Source organism: Brachyistius frenatus, unplaced genomic scaffold (genome assembly GCF_029030835.1).
Source record: "Brachyistius frenatus isolate BFR_SWC_R1_liver_20210118 unplaced genomic scaffold, ASM2903083v1 Contig_259, whole genome shotgun sequence".
NCBI lineage: Eukaryota > Metazoa > Chordata > Actinopteri > Embiotocidae > Brachyistius > Brachyistius frenatus.
Window position 1 is genome coordinate 422,543 of NW_027210858.1, and position 26,752 is coordinate 449,294.

Consider the following 26,752-nt stretch of genomic DNA (forward strand, 5'->3'; position numbering starts at 1 on the left):
AGGTTTCATGCAGAGGCTCAGCTTCCTGTCCTAGGGGTCAAAGGTCACAGTTCGAGCTGAGTCAGCAGGAAATCCAGATGTTGAGCTTCGAAACGTCTGCAGCAGAAAAAAGCTGCTGTTCACTTGTTTTACTTTTCTTATTATTATAAAAGTAAATACTTAGAGATTAAATAAACAAATTGCTATTCAATGAAAAAATATAAAAAATTTAAAATCTGGATTTTAATATTTAAATACAACATTAAATATGTCAACACAAAGTATTTAATATATTAATCAATATGTAGATAAAAAGTGCATTTCTAATTGATCCGCTTTATTTAATTACATTTTTATTTATACATTATTCAAAACATAAAACCCTGTCATAATGTATGTTGTAATAATAACACGCGTTATTCCATGACATGTATGTGTCAAAATAACGACCACAAAGAGGTTCGAGAAAAGAAGAATTTAATGTGTAAAATGTGTTAAAGTGTGAAAAAGTCTTTAAATAATTCGAAGAGTCGTCAAAGCTTCATTAATCTTCATAAAATAATCTCCTTCAAAAGGCTTTTATTTTGTTAGGTGGAGTCGACGGCCGTGACATCATCAGTGACATCATCCTCACAGAGTGCTGAACTGGCTCAGAGCTTGTCTCAGCTTGTCGGCGATCTGACCAATTAGAGAGCAGAGAGATGACATCACTGCTCTTCAGGACACATCTCCTGGCCCCCCCCCCCCCCCTCTCTGCTCACCTGCTGGTAGAAGGTCACCTGCTGCTCCAGGTACAGCTGCATCACTCGGTTGTAGTCATAGATACGGTTGCTATGGAAATGGTTCATCTCAGCTGGAAGGAGACACGGTGTCGGGTTACACTCAGGTACTGTGGAGTACTATGTGTAGTACTCTGGAGTACTCTAGTACTCTGTGTACTGTGTAGTACTCTAGTACTCTGTGTAGTACTGTGTAGTACTGTGTGGTACTGTATAGTACTGTGTAGTACTCTGTAGTACTGTGTAATATTGTGTAATATTGTGTAGTACTGCGTAGTACTCTGTGTAGTACTGCAGTACTAAGGTTACCCTGCAGCGAGTAGCTCATGCAGCTGATGCGTTGGTTCATGCACTTCCTGTCGCTGCTGCTGATCTTTCCTGTGCAGACCAGACGCTCCGCCTCCTTTACTTTATCCACTGCAGCCTGAACACAAACACACAGGTGAGGCCACACCCCCAATGACATCATCACACCTCAACCCCGCCCACTTCCCCACTGGAAGCTGAAATAGACTAAATACCTACAAAATAAAAGCTCCTGAGCATCATTGTGTACCTGTAGTACTGACAGTGTGAAATAGTACTTTGTGTAGTATTACTGTGTAGTACTGCAGTACCTTGTGCACAGTGATGATTTCTGGGAAACATCCGAGCAGGCCTTTATACTCGCTGTTGGTCTCCAACAGGAAGTGCAGGTCTTTCTGCGGCTGAAACATCAAAAACACGTGAAAAAGATGATGCAGTAAAAGTACTTCGGCCTCACAGAGTACTGCAGTAGTACTGCACCTGTGTTTACCTGCTGAGCGACAACCTGAGCGATTTCTTCGTACGTTTTTCCAGCCGCTGTCAGAGCATCAGTCAGTGTCTCCTCTCCTTCAAAATAAAAGCGTCATTTACAGGTTTACAACACAGATTTCACAATAAGAACGTTTTACTGCCGGTGCGTTCAGGGATGCTCCGACATTTCAGCTGCTCCGACATTTCAGCTGCTCAAACAGAAAACTCTCACTGATCAGGGAGACCCGTCTGCCTGTAGAGGACACTTCCTCATCTCCTCATCTCCTCACCTGGATATTTGCTGCTGCTGAAAACGGCAGAGAGGTTTCTGAAGGCTCGGCCGATCCGCTCGTACTCGTTGGGCAGCGCTGGTGAACACATGTTCATACAGACGTTATCATTCATCTTCATGTTCGCGGGAAGTTTTCAGGCTCTAAAATGAGTCCGTACGTTTCTACATGTTAATACTGACGTCCGGTGCAGCGCTTCCAGTGGGCGTGGCCAACGTCCAGCAGCTCGCGGACTCCGTCTTCCATTGACTTCGTAAACCGACCGAACTGCTCACACCTCTGTTCACTGCACACAAACACACGTTACACCTGTCCTCAGCTCACCTGTCCTCACCTGTCCTCAACAGGTGATAAATTGAGTGACTTACACCTGCACGACGTCGAGCTCAGCAGCTTCAGGTTCAATCAGACTGAACATCATGGGACCCACCGCCTCGTCTCTCTCCGATGTCCTCTTCCCCACCTTCCACTCCTGCAACATCAAAGCACCGCCTCGCCCAATCAGGATGACGCATTGGGCGACCTCACAGCTGACTGGCTGGAACATCCAGTACAGGGTGTGGCTTAACTTACCTTCTCATCTCTGTAGGTGAGGAAGAGTTGGAAGACGTCGCTCTGAGAGACGACGGGGTGGCGACACATCCGAGTCATCCAGGCCTGCAAACGCTCCATCCTCATCCGGATGAAGTCCTCCTCAAACCTGCCTGAAAGCACAAGTAAGACCCAAACACAGCCAACAGGTGGGCCATACAGGTGGGCGGTAAAGGTGTGTTGTGATATCGATCGCTCACCTGTGACCTGTTTGTCAGGCAGGGAAGGGATGGGCAGCAATGAGCCGAACTTCTCCAGCAGACGCTCGTACAGCCAATCAAAGTGCTTGTAGCGATGATTGACAGGTCTGTTGGTCGTCTGTAGGAAGTGGGAGGAGGGTTAGAGATAAATACCAAGTACTGCTAGTACTGCTGGTACTGCTAGTACTGCTGTGTAGTACTCACACTGGGGGTGATCTGGTACTCGATGAAGCTCTTCAGTCCGTACAGTTTGGACTCCTTCTTCGGGTCGGCGATCGTACAGTCCAGAGGACATGTCGGGTACAGCCACACTGGACCCACCTCTCCCATCTGATTGGACAATGAACGGGAGCCAATCAGAGCTCAGTGATCAACAACAGATCAGTTACAACGATCAATGAACTCAATGACTCACATAAACAGAAAGTCGGTCTCTGCTGCTGGCCTGCGGTCGGGCCAACAGGAAGACCTCTGGGCTCGGACCTTTGGAGAACGGGAACCTGAGAGCACACCAGATTACTGGGATCTACTGTTAGGATCTACTGTTGGGATCTACTGTTGGGATCTACTGCTGGGATCTACCGTTCGGATCTACCGTTCGGATTTACTGTTAGGATCTACTGATGGAATCTACTGTTAGGATCTACTGATGGAATCTACTGTTAGGATCTACTGATGGGATCTACTGTTAGATGTTCGATGTATCAGCTGTTACTTGTTGAGGGCGATTTTGACGGATGGACCGTGGGCGCTGCGTCCTGAGGCCCCGTCCTCCTCCTCCACCTGTTCGTTGGCATGGTAACCACTCACTGATTGGTCATCCCAGTCGTCGTCCCACTCGCCGTCATCGTCCCCCACAGCTGCTGGAGACACTCTTACCTTTAATAATCAGGAGGTAAATCCTCCAACCAATCAGCTTTGAGAAATTGTTGCTGTGTTTTTCAGGTGTCGGATTACACCGAACTAATCGGACTGTGAAGTTCTGCTGGAAGTCCTCATTGACCCGAAAACTGTCTCACCTGTGTGTCGGTATGCTTGACTGTCCCAGCCCTCTGTGTTACTGACAGAAGCTCCGCCCCCTGACCAGGAGTCCCCGCCTCCTTCACCACTGCCAACATGACCGACCTGAAACACAACAACATGAGGTGATGAAGAGGAGGACGATGACGAAGAGGAGGATGATGATGAAGAGGAGGACGATGGTAAATAGCAGACAGTTCATGAAGAATCTCTATATACGCAGAAGATATCCGCTCTTGCTAACCAGGACCCGGAAACTGGGCACCTATGGAACTATGCTGGTTCTGAGGTGGTCCTGAGGTGGTTCTGTGGTGGTTCTGCGCTGGTTCTGAGGTGGTCCTGAGGTGGTTCTGTGGTGGTTCTGCGCTGGTTCTGTGGTGGTCCTGAGGTGGTTCTGTGGTGTTTCTGAGGTGGTCCTGACGTGGTTCTGTGGTGGCTCTGTGGTGGTCCTGACGTGGTTCTGTGGTGGCTCTGTGGTGGTCCTGAGGTGGTTCTGTGCTGGTTCTGTGCTGGTCCTGAGGTGGTTCTGTGCTGGTTCTGTGCTGGTTCTGAGGTGGTCCTGACGTGGTTCTGTGGTGGTCCTGAGGTGGTTCTGTGCTGGTTCTGAGGTGGTCCTGAGGTGGTTCTGTGGTGAAAGAGGAAGTGGGAGGAACAAATTTTCAGAATAAAGTATCACAACTCACCTGTAAATATCCTTCAGGTACGAGTCCAGTCTGTCCTCCGGAGTTCTGGGCTTGGATCCAGCCGCCGCCCACCGTCTGCCCAACACAAACTCGTTAGAACCGGGTCAGACCGACACCACCAACCACTTCCTGTGAGGACTTAGTTTACCTGATCCAGAACCAGGATGGTTTCTCCGGCTCGGACCGACAGCTCGTTGTTTCCTGGTTCAGCTGTGAAGTCGTACAGAACCTGAGCCTGAGACACAAACAAACAAACACACACAAACAAACACACAAACACACACAAACAGGTCAGAAACTGTTTATCCTCGCTATTGTTTCTGCTTCACACTGAGCTCATCAATCAGCTGACTCATGCTTCTCTTTGAACTGATCAGAACCCTGCGGTCCAGCTTTGGGTCAGAACCCTGCAGTCCAGCTTTTCCTCTCCTAAAAACTCAAATATTCACAGGAGACTTCTGTATGTGGCGTTAGGTTAGGTTAGGTTAGGTTACTTTATTAATCCCAGAGGGGAAATTTTATTGCTACAGCAGCATACAGAAGCAATAAGATAATAATAGAATAATAAAAAGCAATAAAATAGCAGTAAAAAAAAATATAAAATATAAAATGCACAGTATATACAGTCGGTTAGGTAGGTAGGTAGTTACTTTATTAATCCCCGAGGGGAAATTTTTTCGCTACAGCAGCATACAGAAGAAATAAGATAATAATAGAACAATAGAAAAGCAATAAAATAGCAGTAAAAATATTAAATATAAAATATAAAATGCACCGTATATACAGTGTATACAGTACAGTATATATATATATATATTATATACAAACAACCAAGAACACAGACAACAGTGTTACAGTCTGTTTCTCATGGTGTTATTGGTTTTAATTCCACTTTAATAACTGTAATTACATTTTATTAACTGTTTAATAACACTCTTCAGTTATAATTAATAATTGATGAATGGATATAAAACAAAGGTTTAAATAACAACATTTTATGTTTGTTTGTTTTTATAACAGATTCTAAACTTCTGTCATATTTAGAAAACTTTCATGTCTGCAGCAGAAAACTGAGTTTTTAAAAAAAAAGACTTTTTCTCATCTTTAATAATTGTTAATTATTGGGATGTTAATATTCCTTCCATTTTGTTTCGTTTCCATGGCTACACAGTGCCTTTCTGTACTTGTATTGTTCTTTTAAAAAGTGATTTTAATTATGTAATAATATGATCGTTTTTAACGATATTACTCTTTTTCCGCGTCGTTCCAGACTCCGTTACATTTTTCACGTTATTTCTGTCGGTGTTTTCGACGTTAACGTGCGCGTGTCGTCGCTCTTTGTGTTGCTGTTTGCGGATCGAAGCTGAAATCCTCCTTCAGCAGCGTTTCTGACGCATCTCTCTCATTTCAGGCTCATTTCTCCGCTTTAACTCTGCCTTTCCTCGCTCCTTAAATTCACTAATTTCTCTACGGACTTCCTGCAGGAGCTGCAGCGAGCCGTCGGCTCTGTTCGGTCCGGTGATGGACACCAGCAGCGGCGGGTCGGAGGTCAAAGGTCACCACCAGGTACATATGAGCATCTTACCTTTAGAGCCATGGTGACGTCACGGCGACAGATTTTTATCCTCGGTTCTGATCAAAGTTTCTCATCGTGTACGCGCGGAGAACAACCTGCGGCCGCTGCGTCAAGGTAACGTGCACGCGGAGAGCACTTCCTGCCGGCCGTTTCACAATAAAAGTATAAGTAGCAGAAGTGTTGACGAAAAATCCAACTGTAAACAAACATAAAGTAAAATGTAAAGCTTGGTAGAGATGAGCAGTGTTTCCAGTGTGTAACTGCGACGTGTGTGTACTTAGTGTGCTGAAATAAAACACACCTGAGTCAGTGGTTCAGGCACAGTTAGCTAATGATGAGGTAATCAATAATATTATAATAATATAATAATATGAGTCTTCAGTGTTGAGACACACACAGAACACTTTAACAACAATAACGACAATAACAAATTCTGTCTCTTAGTTGAACACAAGATTTTAACAGAACAGGCGAAGAAATATTTTGTCTTATTTTGACAGTCAATTTCCTGTATTTGCTTTTTATATTGAGAGCTGGACAAACAGTGACATCACACACCCGGAAGAGCGGGTGTTAACAGTTGACTGGGCGTTTCCTGAAAACTGTCCTGCACCGACATGTACTGTAATAAATGAAGTGTGACAATACTACATAAAATATAACAAAATACTGCACTGTAAAATAGATAGATAAAATAGATAGATAGATAGATAGATAGATAGATAGATAGATAGATAGATAGATAGATAGATAGATAGTTACTTTATTAATCCCTAAGGGGAAAATATGAAGTGTAAAGATACTACAATATAAATTAATGTTGCACTGTAAAATATGAAGTGTAAAGATACTACAATATAAATAAATGTTGCACTGTAAAATATGAAGTGTAAAAATACTACAATATAAATAAATACTATACTGTAAAATATGAACTGCAAAAATACTACATTATAACAAGATACTGCGTTACTAGTGCTTTCAGTTACTTTCTGAAAAGCACCTTTTCTGTGTCTCTGTTCTAAATATGACAGTGAAAATAAATTAATCAAATTAATATTTCACTTGTAATTAATTTAAAAAAGTAAAACTTTAAAGTGAGCAAAATAATGACCAAGTTTCAGTTTCATTTCCAACCCATTATTTTTTAATGGCACTTTCAGGTCAAGTCAGTGTTGAACTTAACAGTCGTTTCAAACAGTTAGAAGGCGAAACATTGTCAGAAAATATTCGTCATTTTATTTATTTTGTTTTCTGCCGTTAAAGCTGCTCATTATGGGTTTAAATATTTTACTGACATTACATTTTAACAGCTTCTTCGAGGAAAGTTCTGTAAAAAAATCTGCCTTTTTCAGATTTCAGTCAGATCTGAACTCACATGAAACAGGTATGTTCAGACTCAGCATGACCACTTCCTGTTTAAACACGAACCTCTGATGTCCTTTCAAAATAAACCTCCAGAAATCCACAGAGGAACCAGAAAACAGTCAGTTCAGAAGCTGCCTGAGAATCTGTCTGATTTTAAGTTTTCTTCAGTGTTACAGAGATCAGTGATGTGTGTCTGATTACCCATGATGCACTGCTCACACACAGTTTTGCTGCTGTTAGAGGGACAGTTCCACTAAATATGAGCAGATAGAGAAGAAACAACCGGCTGAGGTTGTAGCTCAGAGTTGAGCAACAATACTAATAATAATAAATAAGATTACAAATGGAATGTAAAGACATCATGTTAAAGTCTTTCCTGCTCGATCAATCAGCAGCTGAAGAAACATCCGATCGATCAAATGTTTTTACTTCTTTATGTCAGAGTTGGGTCTTTAACGATCGATCGGCTCCTCATATGTACGTCATTAATGTGAATGTGAGGATCAGGTGATAGATGAATGTGATCAAAGAGATTGATCAATGAGCACTAGTTAGATACGGTTACTGCGATGTGATCAGAGTGATTGATAACTAAGCTGCTGCTGTTATTGACGACACCGGGGGGCGCTGCAGAGCCTTCAGTGGACGCACCACCACATGACCGCCACCGAGGCCAGCAGACCAATCAGGGAGCTCGCAGCAGTGGAGGGGGCGGAGTTACACAGGTCAGAGTTGCAGCACTTGAAGGTGAAACTCGACACCTGTAAATATTGATAATCAATCAGTGATCAGACAGAAGTCATACACACACGTGTTTAATGTACATGTAACATACATGTAACTTACATGTAACATATATACAACATAGATGCAACATACTTGTAACAAGTGCGTAACATGTATGTAACGTGTGTAACATACATGCAACATACATGTAACGTGTAGTTCAGAGCAGGAAGCTGCGACTGTCAGGCGTCTACATTCTTGTATTATTTGATTTACTGTCTCAAATGTTCTGCTGGTATTGGAACATGACCAATAAGTTCATTGATTGGTACCGAGGGATTCATTAAACGGTAGTTACGGTTACCTGAGGGAACATCTGGCCCAGTCGGCCGTACTCACAGTCAGAATACTTCAGACACTGACGGTACGTCATCCCACCTGCAGGACAACAGTAGAAACAGTAGAATCTCAGCTGAGTCACAGTGGTCAGTATGGCACAGGTGTGCAGGTGTGCAGGTGTACAGGTGTGCAGGTGTGCAGGTGTGCAGGTGTACAGGTGTGCAGGTGTACAGGTGTGCAGGTGTGCAGGTGTGACAGTACCTCTCTCATTGAGTGTGAGGCAGGCGTCATCGTAGCTACAATCTCGTTGTTTTGAGCAGCTGGCAGTGTAATCCTTACAGCTGTAACAGCGGATGGCTGAACCTGAAACCAAAAAACACACCTGGATTTAAAACGTCGGCAGATGTGGAGTTCACATCTGTGAAGGTAAAATCATCAGCTGACCTTCAGTGTCACTCCAAGGTTAGTCTAAATCAGGTTTACATCAGTTCTAAATCAGATTTACATCAGTTCTAAATCATGTTTACATCCGTTCTAAATCAGGTTTACATCCGTTCTAAATCAGGTTTACATCCGTTCTAAATCAGGTTTACATCAGTTCTAAATCAGGTTTACATCAGTTCTCAATCAGGTTTACATCAGTTCTAAATCAGGTTTACATCAGTTCTCAATCAGGTTTACATCAGTTCTAAATCATGTTTACATCAGTTCTAAATCATGTTTAAATACGTTATAAATCATGTTTACATCAGTTCTAAATCATGTTTAAATACGTTATAAATCATGTTTAAATACGTTATAAATCAGATTTACATCAGTTCTAAATCAGGTTTACTTCAGGTTTACATCCGTTCTCAATCAGGTTTACATCAGTTCTCAATCAGATTTAGATAAGTTCTAAATCAGATTTAAATCAGTTCTAAATCATGTTTACATCAGTTCTAAATCAGGTTTACATCAGTTCTAAATCACGTCTACATCACTTCTAAATCAGATTTACATCAGTTATAAATCAGGTTTACATCGGTTCTAAATCAGGTTTACATCAGTTCTAAATCAGGTTTACATCAGTTCTAAATCAGGTTTGCATCAGTTCTAAATCAGGTCTACATCAGTTCTAAATCATGTTTAAATAACTTATAAATCAGGTTTACATCAGGTTTAAATCATGTTTAAATCTGGAGAACAATGCTGCCCCCCTGTGGTCTGTCAGGGACACCACAGTTTCTCCAGAGATCTGTTTTCCATGTGAACACAGAGGAAACGTGTTTAATATCGATGAGGACGCAAACGTCGGCTCAATACGTCAATACGTCTTTAAACGGTTGGAAGGTCAGCTGATCTTCAGGAACAACCTTTAGACACATCATGCTATCCCCGCCCTAACCTTCTCAGCATGAACTAATCAAATGCACCTCAGCGGTCCGTACATATACATCTAATCAGAAATGCAACATCTAACTGAACAACATTTCATTCAACTGAGTCAATACAGAATCAAACGCACCCAGTCCAACCAGCGCCGCGCAGACCAGCAGGCAGATCCCCAGGGAGCGCTCCATTTCCACCTCAGTGCAGCTCACACGCTCTGGAGGATAGACATGAGACACACCAGTGTGTGTGTGAGCCGAGAGCCGTGTGTGTTTCTGTGTTACAGTGTGTGTGCTCGTGTATTACAGTGTGTGTTAGTGTGTGTTAATGTGTCAGTACTCACCCAGCAGGCTGTTGATGATGATGAAGAGGAGAAGCAGAGTGACACTGACTCTGACTGAAGGCTGAGAGCAGCTCAGAGGCTCCGCCCACTGGGAGGAGCCTGTTATTTGTTGTTTCATTGTGTGTCGGTCTGCTGTGTGTCACCTGCTCAGTAACAGAACCAGGAACATGTTGTGGTTCCTTCAGGAACTCTTCTAGAACCACATCACCCTCATAGAACTTCTCTCAGCCTGTTTGTGGTTCCACAGGTTCCACCAGGTTCTCCCGTGGAACCAGCTGAAATGATGGATGATGGATGGTACGGTTGGATGACTGATGGATGGATGGATGACTGATGGATGGATGACTGATGGATGGATGTATGATCGATGGATGGATGACTGATGGATGGATGACTGATGGATGGATGGATGATCGATGGATGGATGGATGGATGATGGATGGATGGATGACTGATGGATGGATGATGGATGATCAATGGATGGATGACTGATGGAAGGATGGATGATGGATGGATGATGACTGATGGATGGATGATGGATGACTGATGGATGGATGGATGGATGGATGGATGACTGATGGATGGATGATCAATGGATGGATGACTGATGGATGGATGGATGATCGATGGTTGGATGACTGATGGATGGATGGATGACTGATGGATGGATGGATGATCGATGGATGGATGGATGACTGATGGATGACTGATGGATAACTGATGGATGGATGACTGATGGATGGATGGATGACTGATGGATGGATGGATGGATGGATGATCGATGGATGGATGGATAACTGATGGATGACTGATGGATGGATGACTGATGGATGGATGACTGATGGATGGATGGATGACTGATGGATGACTGATGGATGGATGACTGATGGATGGATGGATGACTGATGGATGACTGATGGATGACTGATGGATGGATGGATGACTGATGGATGGATGACTGATGGATGACTGATAGATGGATGACTGATGGATGGATGACTGATGGATGACTGATGGATGGATGGATGACTGATGGATGACTGATGGATGGATGACTGATGGATGGATGGATGACTGATGGATGACTGATGGATGGATGGATGACTGATGGATGACTGATGGATGACTGATGGATGGATGGATGACTGATGGATGACTGATGGATGGATGGATGACTGATGGATGACTGATGGATGACTGATGGATGGATAACTGATGGATGACTGATGGACCTCAGACTCTTCGTCTTGATGTTTTAAAGTGCTCATGTTAGCGTGTTGGCCTGTTAGCATGCTAGCTCAGAGCTGATGAAGATGACGAAGATGATGGTGGTGGATAACAGCCTGTGTGTCTCTGCGTTTATCTCAGTGCAAAAGAAGAACAGCTTCAGTGTTTTGTCCTCGAACAACCCTGAAAACAAACAAAGAGCTGCAGTGTGTGGAGAACAAAGAGAGCGTGTTCTCACAGTGGAACCATTGTTCTTCATCATCAGGCCACTCAGACGCCAATCAAACACTCACTTCTACCAGCTGACCAATCAGACGCCGAGAAACAACCACAAAATAAACATCATATTATTTGTCTATGTATTTGTAGAGGAGCAGAAAAATGTTTGAAATGTTGAAGTAACAGATTGTCTGTCAGTTACTGTCAGTTACTGTTTGTTATTGTCTGTTACTGTCTGTTACTGTCTGTTATTGTCTGTTATTGTCTGTTACTGTCTGTTATTGTATGTTATTGTCTGTTACTGTCTGTTATTGTCTGTTATTGTCTGTTACTGTCTGTTATTGTCTGTTACTGTCTGTTACTGTCTGTTATTGTATGTTATTGTCTGTTACTGTCTGTTATTGTCTGTTATTGTCTGTTACTGTCTGTTATTGTATGTTATTGTCTGTTACTGTCTGTTATTGTATGTTACTGTCTGTTATTGTCTGTTATTGTCTGTTATTGTATGTTATTGTCTGTTACTGTCTGTTATTGTCTGTTATTTTCTTTTACTGTCTGTTACTGTATGTTATTGTCTGTTACTGTCTGTTATTGTCTGTTATTGTCTGTTACTGTCTGTTATTGTCTGTTACTGTCTGTTGTCTGTTATTGTGTGTTACTGTGTGTTATTGTCTGTTACTGTCTGTTATTGTATGTTACTGTCTGTTTTTGTCTGTTACTGTCTGTTATTGTCTGTTACTGTCTGTTAGTCTGTTATTGTCTGTTTTTGTCTGCTACTGTCTGTTATTGTCTGCTACTGTCTGTTACTGTCTGTTATTGTCTGTTACTGTCTGTTACTGTCTCTTATTGTCTGTTACTGTTTGTTACTGTCAGACTATCTGTCTGTTACTGTTTGTTATTGTCTGTTACTGTCTGTTATTGTCTGTTATTGTCTGTTACTGTCTGTTATTGTCTGTTACTGTCTGTTACTGTATGTTATTGTCTGTTATTGTCTGTTACTGTCTGTTATTGTCTGTTACTGTCTGTTATTGTCTGTTATTGTCTGTTACTGTCTGTTATTGTCTTTTACTGTCTGTTACTGTCTGTTATTGTCTGTTACTGTCTGTTATTGTCTGTTACTGTGTTACTGTCTGTTATTGTCTGTTACTGTCTGTTGTCTGTTATTGTGTGTTACTGTCTGTTATTGTCTGTTACTGTCTGTTGTCTGTTATTGTATGTTACTGTCTGTTATTGTCTGTTACTGTCTGTTAGTCTGTTATTGTCTGTTTTTGTCTGTTACTGTCTGTTATTGTCTGCTACTGTCTGTTACTGTCTGTTATTGTCTGTTACTGTCTGTTACTGTCTCTTATTGTCTGTTACTGTTTGTTACTGTCAGACTATCTGTCTGTTACTGTCTGTTATTGTCTGTTATTGTCTGTTACTGTCTGTTATTGTCTGTTACTGTCTGTTATTGTCTGTTACTGTCTGTTACTGTCTGTTATTGTCTGTTATTGTCTGTTACTGTCTGTTATTGTCTGTTACTGTCTGTTGTCTGTTATTGTCTACTACTGTCTGTTATTGTCTGCTACTGTCTGTTACTGTCTGTTATTGTATGTTGTTGTCTGTTATTGTCTGTTAATGTCTGTTTTTGTCTGTTATTGTCTGTTACTGTCTGTTACTGTCCGTTATTGTCCGTTACTGTCTGTTATTGTATGTTACTGTCTGTTATTGTCTGTTACTGTCTGTTAGTCTGTTATTGTCTGTTTTTGTCTGTTACTGTCTGTTATTGTCTGTTACTGTCTGTTACTGTATGTTACTGTCTGTTATTGTCTGCTATTATCTGTTACTGTCCGTTATTGTCTGTTACTGTCTGTTACTGTCTGTTATTGTCTTTTACTGTCTGTTACTGTCTGTTATTTTCTTTTACTGTCTGTTATTGTCTGCTACTGTCTGTTATTGTCTGCTACTTTCTGTTACTGTCTGTTATTGTATGTTGTTGTCTGTTATTGTCTGTTAATGTCTGTTTTTGTCTGCTACTGTCTGTTATTCTATGTTATTGTCTGTTACTGTCTGTTGTCTGTTATTGTATGTTACTGTCTGTTATTCTATGTTATTGTCTGTTACTGTCTGTTAGTCTGTTATTGTCTGTTTTTGTCTGTTACTGTCTGTTATTGTCTGTTACTGTTTGTTAGTCTGTTTTTGTCTGTTACTGTCTGTTATTGTCTGTTATTGTTTGTTACTGTCAGACTGTCTGTCTGTTACTGTCTGTTATTGTCTGTTACTGTCCATTATTGTCTGTTACTGTCTGTTATTGTCTGTTACTGTCTGTTACTGTCTGTTATTATCTTTTACTGTCTGTTATTGTCTGCTACTGTCTGTTATTGTCTGTTACTGTCTGTTATTGTCTGCTACTGTCTGTTATGGTCTGTTATTGTCTTTTACTGTCTGTTACTGTCTGTTATTTTCTTTTACTGTCTGTTACTGTCTGTTATTGTCTGCTACTGTCAGTTACTGTCTGTTACTGTCTGTTATTGTCTGTTGTTGTTTTCACTTGTTGCTGTGTTTTGATCTTGATCAGCCAATCAGAGGCCTTGATGATGACTTTGTGCGTGACCAGAGATAATCGGTACGACGGTGATTATCAACTTTCTTTGTTAACTCATATGTACTGTTTCAGGCTCTGAGCAAGTTCACATAAAAGGGGCGGGGTTTGTAACATCTGACCAATCACAAACATGGACAGGTGTCCTGACAGCAGAGCCACATGTTTTACAAATGAGGAGCAACATATCAGCTGAGAGCAGGAGACACACAACAGTCTGAGTAGCTCCTTGTTCATTGACGCTGATGTCATCACTGTTCTGGCTCCAGATTGGTCCACAGACAGCAGGTGAGCTGACTCCTGAGCAGCAGACTCATTCATCATTGAGCAGCTTCAGTGTTTCTGTTCTGCAGGCTGCTGCATCAGAACCTCCATGTGGTTTTACTTCATTGATCTGACCAAGACTTCAGAGGTTCCTCTTCACCATCATCATCATCACCACCATCATCATGATGAAGAGTGCAACAGATGCAGCAGTTTGATGTCTGTGTAAAAACATCTGGTCTCTAATCTGGATAGAACGTTCTGTGTTGATCTGAGTGGGACCAGAACCAGAACCTCTGCTGACACTGAGGGTGCGTTTGATTCTTGTGTCGTTAAGAAACTGACTCCTGTGTTTCAGACTGGAACCGATGGACCTGGACAGCATCGGTAAGATCCCCTCTCCTGGGTTCTACTGGGTTTGACTGAGTTCTACTGTACTGTACAGCCTGAATGTTCAGCGTTCTGGTTCATTACTACCAGAACAGCAGACATTTTATCCTCAGGAGGTCGACTGTAACCCGACACCTGCAGCAGGTGTGTTTTCACCTGAGGCTCCAACAGCGTCTTTTATTTTTTCCTTCCTGTTTTCTGAACAGAAGCCATGAATGAAATCCGACCGTCCGTCTACAGAACCGCCATCAAGCTGTTGCATCTGCAGAGACTCTGTCACAGTGAGTCACAACACAACGTAAACAACACAATAGAAACACAAACAACACAACATAAACACAATGAAAACAAACATCACAACATTAAAACAGGACTACGGTGTGTTTGTAATTTAGTGGATGTCGTGTTCGTTCGACACGTTGTGGCGGCCCTCCGCTTGGTAGGCGGAGCTAAGCAGCAGCATGACGTCACGCTGAGTAGGGAGGAAGTGACCCTCACTCTGAACAGGATGTTTCACAGCGTGTCACAGGAAGTTCCAGGTCATGTGACTACGGCGGCTCCAGAGGAGACGTCCAGTCTAATGTTCCGTCTGTTTGACCGGTCAGTTTATTTACTGTCTATTTACTGTTTATTAACTGTTTATTTACTGTTTTTTTTGTTTTTTTACTGTTTATTAACTGTTTTTTTTTTTACTGTTTATTCACTGTTTATTGTGCCTGTGTGTTCAGGGATCAGGTGGGTTGTGTTCCGGTTCGTTCTCTTCAGACCGTTCTTCTCGCTCTGTGTGCCGATGATCTGCTGCTCAGGTACTCAGGTGAGGAAACACATCATATATTCTAATTAAACATAGATGAATAAATAATAAAATAAATAATTACCTTTAATATACAAACAGCATGTAAACTGAAAATGTAAACAATGAACAACATGTCCGTTAAAAGAAAGAAAATATGAAACAACAGTTTGAGGATTTTAAGTTGTGCGAAGGTGGTTCAACATCAGAAACAGGAAGGAACATCTCATATTTATATTCAATAAAAACAAGGAAACAACAACTAATTGTCCTCTGAAATTAAAATGTATTCGATTCATTAATCCAAGAGGCTTAAATCAGAAAATCATCTGATTTTCAGAATAAAATACACGGTTCATGTTCTCTGTAATGTTGGCAGGATGTTCCTTTCAGAATAAAACACACGATTCATGTTCTCCATAATGTTGGCAGGATGTTCCCTTCAGAATAAAATACACAGTTCATGTTCTCTGTAATGTTGGCAGGATGTTCCTTTCAGAATAATTCAGAATTTCAGGGGTGGTGCAGTGGTTAGCACTGTCACCTCACAGCAAAAAAGGTTCCGGGTTCGAATCTGGTCCTGGGCCTTTCTGTGCAGCGTTTGCATGTTCTCCCTGTGCTTCCTCCCATCATCCAAAAACATGCACCTCAGGTCAGGTTACCTGGCGCCGCACTAGTGGCAGCCTGCTGCAGCAGCTCCCCCCTGAGAGCCCCCCTGCTGTAGTGAAGAAATTTCCCCTCTGGGATTAATAAAGTGTATCAAATCAAAAAAATCAAAAAATAAATAAAATACACGGTTCATGTTCTCTATCATGTTGGCAGGATGTTCCTTTCAGAATAAAATACACGGTTCATGTTCTCTGTAATGTTGGCGGGATGTTCCCTTCAGAATAAAAGTCTGTCTGCGGCCTGCAGGTCTGCTGAGTGTTTCCAGTACCGGTTCAGGATCCGTCAGCAGGTCTGGACTCAGATCTTTGCTGTACGACCTCAGCCAGGTGAGCACAGGTGGGGCCACATTTCCCAGCATGCCTCTGTATGTCTGACGTGTGTGTGTTCAGGTTCCTGTGGCGGTGCAGGAGGAGGCGGTGTTCGGCGGCGTAGAGGCGGCTGTGAGGTCGTGTTTTAACGGGGTGAGAACACGCGCACACTCGGCTGCAGGTAATTGATGGTCATCATGGCAACACACTGACTGTGTGGATTTCCAGGTGTTGACCTCAACGGTAAGTGAAGAACACGTGTTGTCGTGGCTGCGGAGCGAGCCACACCTGTTGCTATGGTTACCCACTCTGTACCGGTTGTCGGTCAGTCACAACGTCCGTCACAACGTCCGCTGCCACACCTGCAAGAGCTTCCCCATCACCGGGCTCAGGCGAGTCCGAGTTGAACCCTGAGACAGGTAACGGGAACACCTGGTGACTGGGTCCAGGTGAGGGCTGACTACTTCCTGTGTGTGTTCAGGTATCGATGTATGAAGTGTGTGAATGTTCACGTGTGTCAGAGCTGCTTCCTGACCGACCGAAACACCAGGAAGCACAAAACCCACCATCCAGTGCTCGAGTTCTGCACACAGGTGAGAACACAGAGGTAGACAGACAGGTAGACAGACGGGTAGACAGGTAAAGGTTGTACTTATTTTTTATTTCTATCAGCCCACCTGGAGAGAGTGTCTGTCCTCCTTACTGCAAAGCGCTCGCTGCGCCATGTTGCCAAGGCGATACTCTCAGAGAGAAACTGATAGGACGGTCTTAATGTGGGCGGAGCCAGAGCAGACTGAGAACAGGTGAGACAGGTGTGGAAAGGACTTTTTATAATTAAACAACTTCCGCCAGCCTCTCTCCTTAATTTAGCGGTTTATTTTTCTAAGTGCTCCGCCCCCTTCTGATGCCTCAACACGATTGGCTGATGCAGTTGGCAGCCCCTCCTCTGCTAGAGATGTTTCCCATGATGCCGTGGTGCATACTCCTCCTCCTTCCTGCTCTTCATCTGAAGCTCAGCAGACAGAGGAGACGCGGAGTCAGCAGGTGAACGATGTGGGTTGCCTCAGAAAGGGTTGTGATGTCACTGTGATGTCACGTAATATGACACCGTGTTTCCTGTCGAAGGCGTCGGCTCTGCTGAGCGAAGTCAGAAACCTGCAGAGAGACAAGTGGTGAGACTGAAAACCCAAACCACCGCTGACACTGCTGTTAGTTTGTTATTGTCACACAGCTGTTTGTTTGTTTGTTGTTTGTTTGTCCCTCTGCAGGCTCTTGGAGCAGGAGATGCAGGCGTGGCGTATCACTGTCCAATCAGAGCAGGGCGTCCTGGAGGACCGGTGCTCTGAGATGGAGGTTACCATGGAAATGCTGAGCGAGCACAATGTCCGTCTGCAGGGCATCCTCACACAGGTCAGACTGGAGCTCTGTGATTGGCCGCTGGCTGCTGAAATGCATCCTGGGAGTCTAAGTTGACTTCTGTCTGTTCTTCAGACTCTGAAACAGATGGAGGCTCAACAACACGCCAACAACACCCCACATAGCGACCACACAGAGAACACGGAGAGGGGAAACAGCACGCCAACCTCGGACACTCACAGAAATACCAAAGAAGAAGAAGAGGAAGAGAAGGTGAAGACGGAGGAAGAGTGGAGTGAGGACGAACTACAAATTCCATCTCCCACAATTTACCAGGGATCACCTCCAACACATGACGGACTCAGTGAGAACACGTGTTTGCATCGTCCAATAGGACGACAGGAAGAACCAGAGGAGGTGGGGCTACAGGGAAAGGACACTGACACCTGCCTGTCTGAACAAGAGGATTGTGGGACATGTATTCCAGAAGAGCTCCTGTCGGAGACCGTGGACAGACTGAAGACCGTGATGGACACACACAGGTGGACAGAGACACAGACAGGTGAGACAGGTGACCTGTCGCCATTGAAATAACCAAACTGTTGATGATGATGGTTGATGTCGTCGTCGTCTTTGTGTTGGGGCCAGGTGAGAGGAAGGGGGCGGAGCTCCTGGCGGCAGCAGAGCAGGTGGGCGAGTGGATCGTCCAGCTGGTGGACGCCGTGACAACAAAGTGATCATGTGACTCCAGTTCAGGTTAGAAAACGGTTTATTCACAGGAAATAAAACTGAGGCATAAAAAAGTTTTAGTTTAAATACAAAACGGACACCTGGGATCATGACTCAGCATTTCACTCAACCTTCCAGATAACAAAAACATAAAAGGTGCTTTATATCTTCATGATACAAACTTTAAATCACATTCAGCTGTGACTTTTAATCTAATGATCCAGTTGGAAGTTAAAGGGCCACGCCCACTGTTGTGATGTAACACTTTTAAAAAACAATAAAGGAAATTGGATTGTTTTTGATCTCACTAATTTTGTCCGCTTTTATAAATTAGTTGTCAATAATCGGATCGATGACGTCTTGACTGTTTGGTGAAGGTGTCTTTTATTTTGAAAGTTTATAAACGAGGCTGTAACTGGAGAGGAAGTCTACTACCTTCGCCCCCTCTCGCAGCCCCGCCCCCTCCGCCCCCTCCCCCGGCGGGCTGAGGAGGGTGAAGATGGGGTGGGAGGAAGGGGGGCTGGGCCTGTAGAGCCATGGAGTTTCCTACCGGGTCCTGCCCGTCGCAGGCCCTCCCTCCTGGGCTGTGGGGGCGTGGCCTGAGCCCTGGTTCTTCGAGTGGCGGGTGTGGAGCGTGGCCTCTCCCTCCTGCCCCCCCTCGCCCGCTCTGAGCTGCTGTTGAAGCCTGGGGGCGGGGCTTGACACGTCCTGCTCCGCCTCCTGACCAGGGCAGTCTGACCCGAGTCCCTACTGAGTGTGCTCAGGAGGAAACTGCCACTGTGGCAGAAGTCTGATGACCTGTGACCTTTGACCCTGGACGACCCTGCGTCCCCCTCCCCTGCCAGCCTGTCGGCGTTCAGATCTGGACTCAGACTTCGGAACAGCTGACGGACACAGGGCGGTAGCGGGCCTGAGGGGGCGGGGCCTCTGCGCCACACGAAGCCTTTCGGCGGGTTCTTCAGTATGCGGTTGGTGCCGGGCTCGTAGAACCTGACAGGAAGTCGTTTATATTTGACCCTTAACCCCTGCAGGTCCAGCGGACGCCTCTTCTTTCTGCATCGTTTCGGAAGGGAACCTGCTGCAGGTGTGCAGGTGGGGGTGGGGCCTGAAGGGGAACAGAGCAGGTAGACCAGCGAGGTACGCGGCTGCACAGGTGTGACGATGTCGGAGTACGACGGAGGGAGGCAGCGCCACGTCTGTGCCTCAGGTGTCCTCTCTACTGCGTCCTTATTGGCTGCGGGGTCACTGGTGGGCGGGGCCTCGGAAGACAGCTGATGGACAGCCGGAACGACCAATCGGACAGTCTGAGTGCCGTGACTGACTTTAACCACCTGAAGGAACAAAACCAGGTGAGACGTGGTCGTCCTACAGACACCGAAGTGTCACCTGACTCTGACTCACCTGACACCTGGACGCCAGTCTGAAGCCCCGCCTCCCCCCTCCCCTCCTCCTCCTTTTCAGGTGTGAAGAGTCATTGTCATCCTGGTCCAATAGAGGCAGGGCACCTGTGTCTGGATCCACCCCCTTTTTGTTTTGGCTCCTCCTCCCGTACCTGACAGCGATGACATCACAGCAGCCGTCAGTAATGTCCGGGACGAAGTGTGAACATGAAGACAGAGTCTCACCTGGCCAGCGACTCGCTGTCAAAGTAGCAGATGAATCTTCCTCGTCTGAACTGTTGGACCAGCCGCTCCACCTTCACCTCGTCCTCCTCTTCGATCTGCGCCCACGTCTTCCCTCTGAAGGATTCTGGGATACGCTCCGGGGCCGGCAGCACCTCCTCGATGGGCAGAGTCCAGAAACCCTGGTCCGGTCTGCGCTCGCTGTGGAGGGCAGAGTCCAGCTGGTAGGAGTACACCTGGTCCTCCAGGTCCACCTGTGCGTCCATCAGTCGGCTCAGGTCCTGCCCCCCTGTCTGACTCACCTGGACAGGTGTTTCCCTGAGCGTCTGCCCTCGCTGGGAAAGCACCTGCGGAGAAACATCCACCTTCAGCACCAGCACCAAACAGTGACTCCGCCCCCTCCACAATACAGACAGGTACCTGCACAGGTGAGTCCCAGGCTTCACTCTGCGTTTCCATGGAGCCTGGAAGGCTGAGGTGGAAGCTCTCTGTCTCCTCCTTCTGGCAGGGAGGGGAACTGATGCCATGACAACACATCTGGATCACCTGAGGTCCAAAAACACAAACACCTGATGATCAATAACCTGAAGATCAACAGTTTAACAAAACAGGAAGTGATGCTGAACCTCATTGATGGTCCGGTCCAGCGGGTCGGTCTGGTCCGAGGAGAACACCTCCTCTTTGTGAGCCTCCCTCCTCTCCTTCTGCCAGCTCCTCCAGGGACGCAGCTCTGTGGGTTTGGCGGGGCCCGGTCCTCTGGGGGGCTGAGTGGAGGACGAGGAGTCGCTGGTTTTCCTCCTGTTGGTCTTCCTGTGGGCTTTCCTGTGGACAGAGGGTGGAGCCTGATACGGAGTGGGCTGTGATTCTGGGGGCGGAGTCTGATACTTTGAGGGCGGGGTTTGGGTATGTGGGACAGTCTCTCTTTCCTTCTGATCTCTGATTGGTGCAGACACCCTCTCCTGACTGGCCCTCTCTCCTGATTGGCTGCGGGTACCGACATCCTCCAGCTGATTGACCGGCTGTAAGGACGCGTCATCAGAACTGGGCAGGTGTTCTCGGGTGCAGAGAGACCGGCTGTCGTCGTCAGAGAAACAGAGTTCATCAAGCTCCGCCCTCGGCAGCGGGGGGGTGGAGACCGATGGGAGGTCAGCGTGAGATGGCCTGACGGAGACACAAAGATATAAACAAATAACCACCTGCAGGACAGGTGTATTTGTCTCTTACACCTGTGCAGTGTGGGGTCACCTGGGGTCGTTGTAGCGGTGCGGGTGGTGCTGCAGGACGTCCTGCAGGAAGCGCTCCAGCAGGGTTAGCTTGGTTCTGCTGCTGGCTGAGGAGGCGGAGCCTCTGGAGGACGAGCGGACAGAGTCCAGGTGTCTGAGACTGGACAGGTGCTGAGACAGATGCACGGTGGCGTTAACGAGGTAACACATCACATGACTAACGCTCAGACTCAGGTGCGTTTGTACCTGCTCCAGGTTACTGTACAGGACTCTGCAGTATCCACAGTAACCCTGTCGGCTGGGCTCACACCTGGACGGCCCTGGCTGAGACTCCGCCCACATCCTGTCAGACAGAACACCTGTCTCAGGTTGGTGGGAAAAGTCTTCCTGTCAGCATTTAGCTATTAGCATAGCGACTAAAGTTCAGACTGATGTTTTTATCAAGATTTTAATCTGATGTTTTCCAGAAGAAATGGCTGTGGACAGGTCGTCATGGCGACAGATCGTCATCAGAGACTCAACATGGAAACACCTGCACAGGTGAGTGAACTAATGCAACATGAAGCTTTGTGGTTTTCTAAAATTCACTAATAATTGAATGGACTTTGGTTGGTGGAGGGATGACTCACCTGCTGGTAGGCTCCTCCTCCCTCTGGTCACCTGATGTAAACACATTCACAGGTTAGTGCAGCTAACACACACACAGTCTAAATAATGTTGTTGTTTGTGTGTTGTACCGTCATCATTCTCAGACATCCTGACTGGAGATCTGAAACAGCAGAAAACACACTTAAAAAAACACACAACCAATCGACCGATCGGTGATATCGGACACCGATCGGTGATATCGGACATCGATCGGGGACATCGATGAAGCATCTCCGAGGTTTTAAATGACTCACGTGGAAGCGGTGCAGTCAGTGAAGGATCCGTCCAATCAGAGCACTCCATTCTGTAACCAATGGTAACCAGGTGGTTCCAGCTGGAGAGTCCATGAGCCTGAAGAGACCCCAACAGAACTTTGGTGTCAGTCCACATGAGATGAGCACCAGAACCACCTGAGAATCTGTTTACCTTAACCAGCTGTAAACACATGTAAAAACGTGTAAACATCGGAGAGTTCACCTGCTGCTTGATGTTGTTGTTTATATGTTGATTGTAAACAATAAAACAAACATTTGCTGACAGATCCAGATGTTTACAGCTGACATGATTCCATGTTCATCTGTAAACAAACAGCGTGTTTTGTTTGTTTAATCTTCTCTCCTGGCTGACCAATCAGAGCCCTGCTTCTCCTGCGCTCTGATTGGCTCTGACTAAACTAACTAGCCGCAGTGCCAACTTCTCCGTTGAAACCTGGCTCGTTGAAGCCGGGTTAACTCCGCCTTAAACTGAACTGACGGTAACCATGGTGACGCTGTTGGTGACGTGGCTCCGCAGTTACGACTCCTGTTAGCATGCAGCTATCTACTAGCCTGCTGTTAGCCTGTTAGCTAAGCAGCGGCCCTGCAGAGCTGCTGATTGGCTGGCTCCAGCCAACGGCTTCTTCTTGGAACAACCGATGAGCTTGTTTACCTGCAGCTGTTTGTTTGTTGTTATTTACTTTCTTCCGAGATTAAAGTACTCTTCCGCCGCGCGCTACTCCTCTGCTGTTTAGTTTCCGGTCTGACTCTTCTTCTGCCGCGGAATCTCCTGCAGAGCTGCAGCCGCCAGCAGGCTGCGGAGTGAAGCGCAGCGCCCCCACGAGCAGCGGAGGTCGGTGCGTTTCAACAGGTGAATATTAACACGTTCAACAGAAGACACGAGGCGTCTTTAAGTCACCTGTTCGTCTACAAATGTTTTCACTTTGCTGAATTAAACACACACGCACAGGTTGAGGTGCATTTATAACATGAAGCCACCATGTTGTTTATGGGGCCACCTGCAGGTCAGAAGGAAGAAGAGCAGACAAGTTGATTTAAAGTGATTTTATTATGAAACGCGTTTGTTGTCTTCAGATCTTGTTGAACGCTGCAACATCCATCGACTGGACGAAGTCCTCGAACGCCGTGATCTGCTCCTCCAGGACGTCGGTGCCCACCTGAGACACACACAGGTGAGACAACACACACACACAGGTGAGACAATACACACACACACACACAGGTGAGACAATACACACACAGGAGGATAAATTAAGGTCACCTTGTCGTCTTCGACCACGCAGCCGATCTGCAGCTTCTTGATGCCATAACCAACAGGGACGAGTTTTGCTGCAGGACAGAAGACAGACCAATCAGATCACTTATTGATTATGGAACAGAGACAAAGTGTCCATCAGATCATAAAGTGTCCATCAGATCATAAAGTGTCCATCAGTCTTCAGCCGAAAGATGGTGATTAGATCATCATCAGGAACTGCTTGTCGTACTGCGTGTAGTACTCTTACACTGCCCCCACACCAGCCCGTCCATCTGAATACTGCGAACGCACTCCTCCAGCTTGGACATGTCCGTCTCGTCGTCCCAAGGCTTCACATCCAATAGGATTGAAGATTTGGCGATGAGGGTGGGCTCTGTAAAGAGAGGAGGGGGAGGAGTCAGTTACTATGGAAACCACACCCCGTTACCCATCTAATCTGAGGCGGAGACTCGTCAGGTAAAAATAGTGTCCATCAGGCGATCAGCCGAAAGATGGTGATCAGGTGTTCATCATGAGTCAGGAGACCAGCAGACCAATCGGTGCTGTGATCGGTTGACGTACTCTTGGACTTCCTGGCGGCGTACTCGGCCAGTCGCGCCTCCTTCAGCCTGGCGGCATCTGCGTCTTCCTGTCAGACAAAACTCAGGGTCAAACTAACAAACTTGTCTGGACTCAGCTCACTGATGACATCACTGTGACCTCACCTCGTCATCAGAGCCAAACAGGTCGATGTCGTCGTCGTCGTCGTCGTCGACCTTGGCGGCGGGGGCGGAGCCCGAGGTGGTGTCTGCCACGCCTGTGGGGCCGTACTGACCCAGAGGTTTCTTCACACCTGGAAGACTGACAGCAGACAGGAGGCGGGGTTTACCTCACCGATGTTACACCTGTACGCCCCACCCCCTGATGACATCAGCAGCCTCACCTGTTCTTCTGGGACTGGTAGGACTTTATGTGGTTGTACCAGCGGAGGGCGTGGCACAAGTCGGCCGGGGGCGGGGCCGAGATAGCCTCGAAGACGGCGACGTCGGCCTGAGAGGGGACGAACCTACGGACCGGAATGACGTTATCAATCCAGATGACCGATTAGTGACGACATGTAGACACACTGATGATCGACGTGTTCTACAGGGAAACCGAATATGCTGCGCACATGCGCAGTGCCGGCAGTAGTCTTCAGTACTGCATGCAGGCGTGACGTGACAGTAGCATGCTGACCCGTTAGCACCACGAGCTCCGGTGACAACGAAGAGCTTCAACACGTCAAACTCAACGAAAATAAACTGAAACGGACTCGAACCGGAGCCTGTTCGTCCGGACGACAGTTGACCTCCGTCATAGTGAATCACGAAGCTGAAGCTTATTTTAATGTTTAAACTCTGCTGCGTTTGCAGCTGGTCGGCTAACTGTTAGCACGATTAGCTCCGCGCGGAGCCAAGATGGCGGCGGCTGCAACTCGACTGGAGGTTCTACTGGTTCTACCGGTTCTGCTGGTTCTGCCGGTACTGACCCGTCGATGTAGCTGCGGTCCGACAGGAAGTCATTCAGAACTTTGAGCCCGGAGGCTGCTTTAAGGTCACCGAACCCCATGATGAGAGCAGGGAGGAGGACGGAGGAGGAAGAAGGAGGGAGGAGGAGGGAAGAGCCGGTTTTATACCATAACAGACTCCGCCTCCTCCTCAGCAGACAGCGCTCCTCCTCCAGGAGGTCTGGGGAGGGGGGGGAAGGGGAGGGGGGACGACATGAGATTAAAAACACATTTAGAAGTTAAAAAACATCAAATGTCTTTTATTTTGTGGATCTCAGACTTCCTGTTTATCGTCAGTCCATTCTCAGTAAAAACAATAATCTGCAGATCGATCAGCAGCAGAAATGTTCTGATCTTCTCTAAATGAAACCAATCAGTCGGTGACGTCACTAATTATTGATCCAGATCCGGTCCACGCTCCGACGTATTTCCTGTCCAGCTCTGATCCGATCGCCTGAACAGTTTATCTCCTTTCAAAGTAAAAGTCAGACTGCTTCTTCCTGTCTGACTGCAGGTGGGCGTGTTTCCTGCCTATAAGATGAGAATGCGGTCCGACCTGTCGCACGGTCACATGACCTGCTCTCATTGGCCGCCGGCGGGAACGAGTCTGAACACACCTGAAAGATGTTGAGCAGGTGACCTTCAATCAGACTCACCAGCCACCGACTGCTCTTCATTCCTCCAGAAGATCGATGGGTCAGACTCGCTCCTCCAGCTGTCCTCAGGTAAACAACTGTCCATCAATCTGTTTGGATGTTCGGGATCCTGATTGATGATCAATACTCAGGTTTCTATTGATCCTTTATTTACTGTCTGATCACTGCAGCAGCTTTTTATTGATCTGATTGATCAGTCTGACCCGCTGAGGCCAGCACAGGTTCTGATTCGCTGATTATTGATCAGTGAAATATATGTTGCTATTTATTGATTGTCAGTTTATTGATCACATGACCTCAGTTTAATCAAAGTTAACAGAAAACAAACAAACAAACAAGCAGCTGATGTGAAAACATGTAAATAAAAGCGACCGGAAGCACTCCGTTGTTTGTTTACCTGTAAACATCTGTTTATCTGAGAGCTGCGTGTTTGTTTGTTTGCTATGTCCCGGGCGTCCTCGTGTCCAGGTGATCCTCGTGGGTCTGGACTCGGCGGGGAAGTCGACTCTGCTGGCGAGGCTGCTGACCGGACAGGTGAGCATCCACAGGTGACCACGGTGGGCGGGGCTCGGAGCGTCCAGGTGAGACTGACTCTCTGTGACCCTCCAGGTGATGGGCACGTCCCCGACCATCGGCTTCAACGTGGGGACTCTGGACCTGGACAAGAAGACGTCAATGACCGTGTGGGACGTCGGAGGACAGAAGAGCATGAGGCCTAACTGGAGGTGAGCGCCAACACAAGCATACAAACAAATAAACAAACAAACAAAACAAGCTGACACCTCATGGTTCAGGTTCTACCTGAACGACTGTCGGGCCCTGGTCTTCATGGTGGACAGCTGTGATCCGGGTCGGATGGCCGAGGCCCACAAGGTCCTGAAGAAAGTCCTGAGTGACGAGAAGCTGCGAGGAGTTCCTCTGATGGTTCTGGCCAACAAGAAGGATCTCCCCAACTCCATGACCATCA

The 26,752-nt window shown here is 46.2% G+C and overlaps 5 protein-coding genes across 18 annotated transcripts; 1 reads left to right on the forward strand and 4 right to left on the reverse strand.

The window, feature by feature from the left end:
* Positions 1-439: 439 nt before the first annotated feature.
* Positions 440-6,033, reverse strand: LOC138634333 (sorting nexin-9-like). Of its 3 annotated transcripts, XM_069721190.1 has the most exons (17): positions 5,905-6,033; positions 4,468-4,554; positions 4,320-4,394; positions 3,636-3,741; positions 3,332-3,479; positions 3,032-3,116; positions 2,821-2,946; positions 2,617-2,734; positions 2,399-2,529; positions 2,194-2,297; positions 2,008-2,111; positions 1,826-1,903; positions 1,555-1,631; positions 1,376-1,465; positions 1,068-1,182; positions 741-832; positions 440-657 (listed from the first exon to the last, which is right to left on the reverse strand). In XM_069721190.1, exons 1-17 carry the CDS (start codon positions 5,914-5,916, stop codon positions 610-612), a joined length of 1,596 nt encoding a protein of 531 aa, XP_069577291.1. In that variant the 5' UTR covers positions 5,917-6,033; the 3' UTR covers positions 440-609. The 3 variants fall into 3 exon arrangements, with proteins under 3 accessions (XP_069577291.1, XP_069577290.1, XP_069577289.1); XM_069721189.1 differs by having other exon boundaries at positions 2,399-2,734; positions 3,332-3,476; XM_069721188.1 differs by having other exon boundaries at positions 2,399-2,734.
* dytn (dystrotelin) lies at positions 5,671-21,768 on the forward strand. Of its 8 annotated transcripts, none has more exons than XM_069721182.1 (16): positions 13,314-13,462; positions 13,714-14,093; positions 14,692-14,720; positions 14,930-15,004; positions 15,119-15,323; positions 15,452-15,537; positions 16,432-16,511; positions 16,575-16,646; positions 16,722-16,885; positions 16,975-17,086; positions 17,166-17,296; positions 17,381-17,665; positions 17,762-17,903; positions 17,985-18,411; positions 18,498-18,605; positions 21,679-21,768. In XM_069721182.1, exons 2-15 carry the CDS (start codon positions 13,888-13,890, stop codon positions 18,584-18,586), a joined length of 2,103 nt encoding a protein of 700 aa, XP_069577283.1. In that variant the 5' UTR covers positions 13,314-13,462; positions 13,714-13,887; the 3' UTR covers positions 18,587-18,605; positions 21,679-21,768. The 8 variants fall into 8 exon arrangements, with proteins under 8 accessions (XP_069577281.1, XP_069577282.1, XP_069577283.1 ...); XM_069721175.1 differs by lacking the exon at positions 13,314-13,462 and having other exon boundaries at positions 13,846-14,093; positions 17,381-17,537; positions 17,619-17,665; XM_069721180.1 differs by lacking the exons at positions 13,314-13,462; positions 13,714-14,093 and adding an exon at positions 5,671-5,885.
* LOC138634344 (CD59 glycoprotein-like) lies at positions 7,020-9,942 on the reverse strand. Its single transcript, XM_069721205.1, has 4 exons — positions 9,836-9,942; positions 8,590-8,691; positions 8,354-8,427; positions 7,020-8,024 (listed from the first exon to the last, which is right to left on the reverse strand). Exons 1-4 carry the CDS (start codon positions 9,888-9,890, stop codon positions 7,902-7,904), a joined length of 354 nt encoding a protein of 117 aa, XP_069577306.1. The 5' UTR covers positions 9,891-9,942; the 3' UTR covers positions 7,020-7,901.
* zdbf2 (zinc finger, DBF-type containing 2) lies at positions 18,601-23,094 on the reverse strand. Of its 5 annotated transcripts, none has more exons than XM_069721172.1 (11): positions 22,999-23,094; positions 22,326-22,422; positions 22,161-22,192; positions 22,053-22,083; positions 21,670-21,766; positions 21,446-21,583; positions 20,827-21,361; positions 20,621-20,746; positions 20,204-20,547; positions 19,980-20,130; positions 18,601-19,909 (listed from the first exon to the last, which is right to left on the reverse strand). In XM_069721172.1, the coding sequence occupies exons 2-11, from the start codon at positions 22,372-22,374 to the stop codon at positions 19,010-19,012; spliced, it is 2,403 nt and encodes an 800-aa protein (XP_069577273.1). In that variant the 5' UTR covers positions 22,375-22,422; positions 22,999-23,094; the 3' UTR covers positions 18,601-19,009. The 5 variants fall into 5 exon arrangements, with proteins under 5 accessions (XP_069577273.1, XP_069577272.1, XP_069577274.1 ...); XM_069721171.1 differs by having other exon boundaries at positions 22,326-22,506; positions 22,999-23,085; XM_069721173.1 differs by lacking the exon at positions 22,999-23,094 and adding an exon at positions 22,549-22,958.
* Positions 23,095-23,375: 281 nt separating this feature from the next.
* eef1b2 (eukaryotic translation elongation factor 1 beta 2) lies at positions 23,376-26,510 on the reverse strand. Its single transcript, XM_069721193.1, has 8 exons — positions 26,183-26,510; positions 25,112-25,310; positions 24,527-24,649; positions 24,309-24,444; positions 24,166-24,232; positions 23,852-23,977; positions 23,608-23,675; positions 23,376-23,503 (listed from the first exon to the last, which is right to left on the reverse strand). The coding sequence occupies exons 1-8, from the start codon at positions 26,493-26,495 to the stop codon at positions 23,417-23,419; spliced, it is 1,119 nt and encodes a 372-aa protein (XP_069577294.1). The 5' UTR covers positions 26,496-26,510; the 3' UTR covers positions 23,376-23,416.
* Positions 26,511-26,752: the final 242 nt, after the last annotated feature.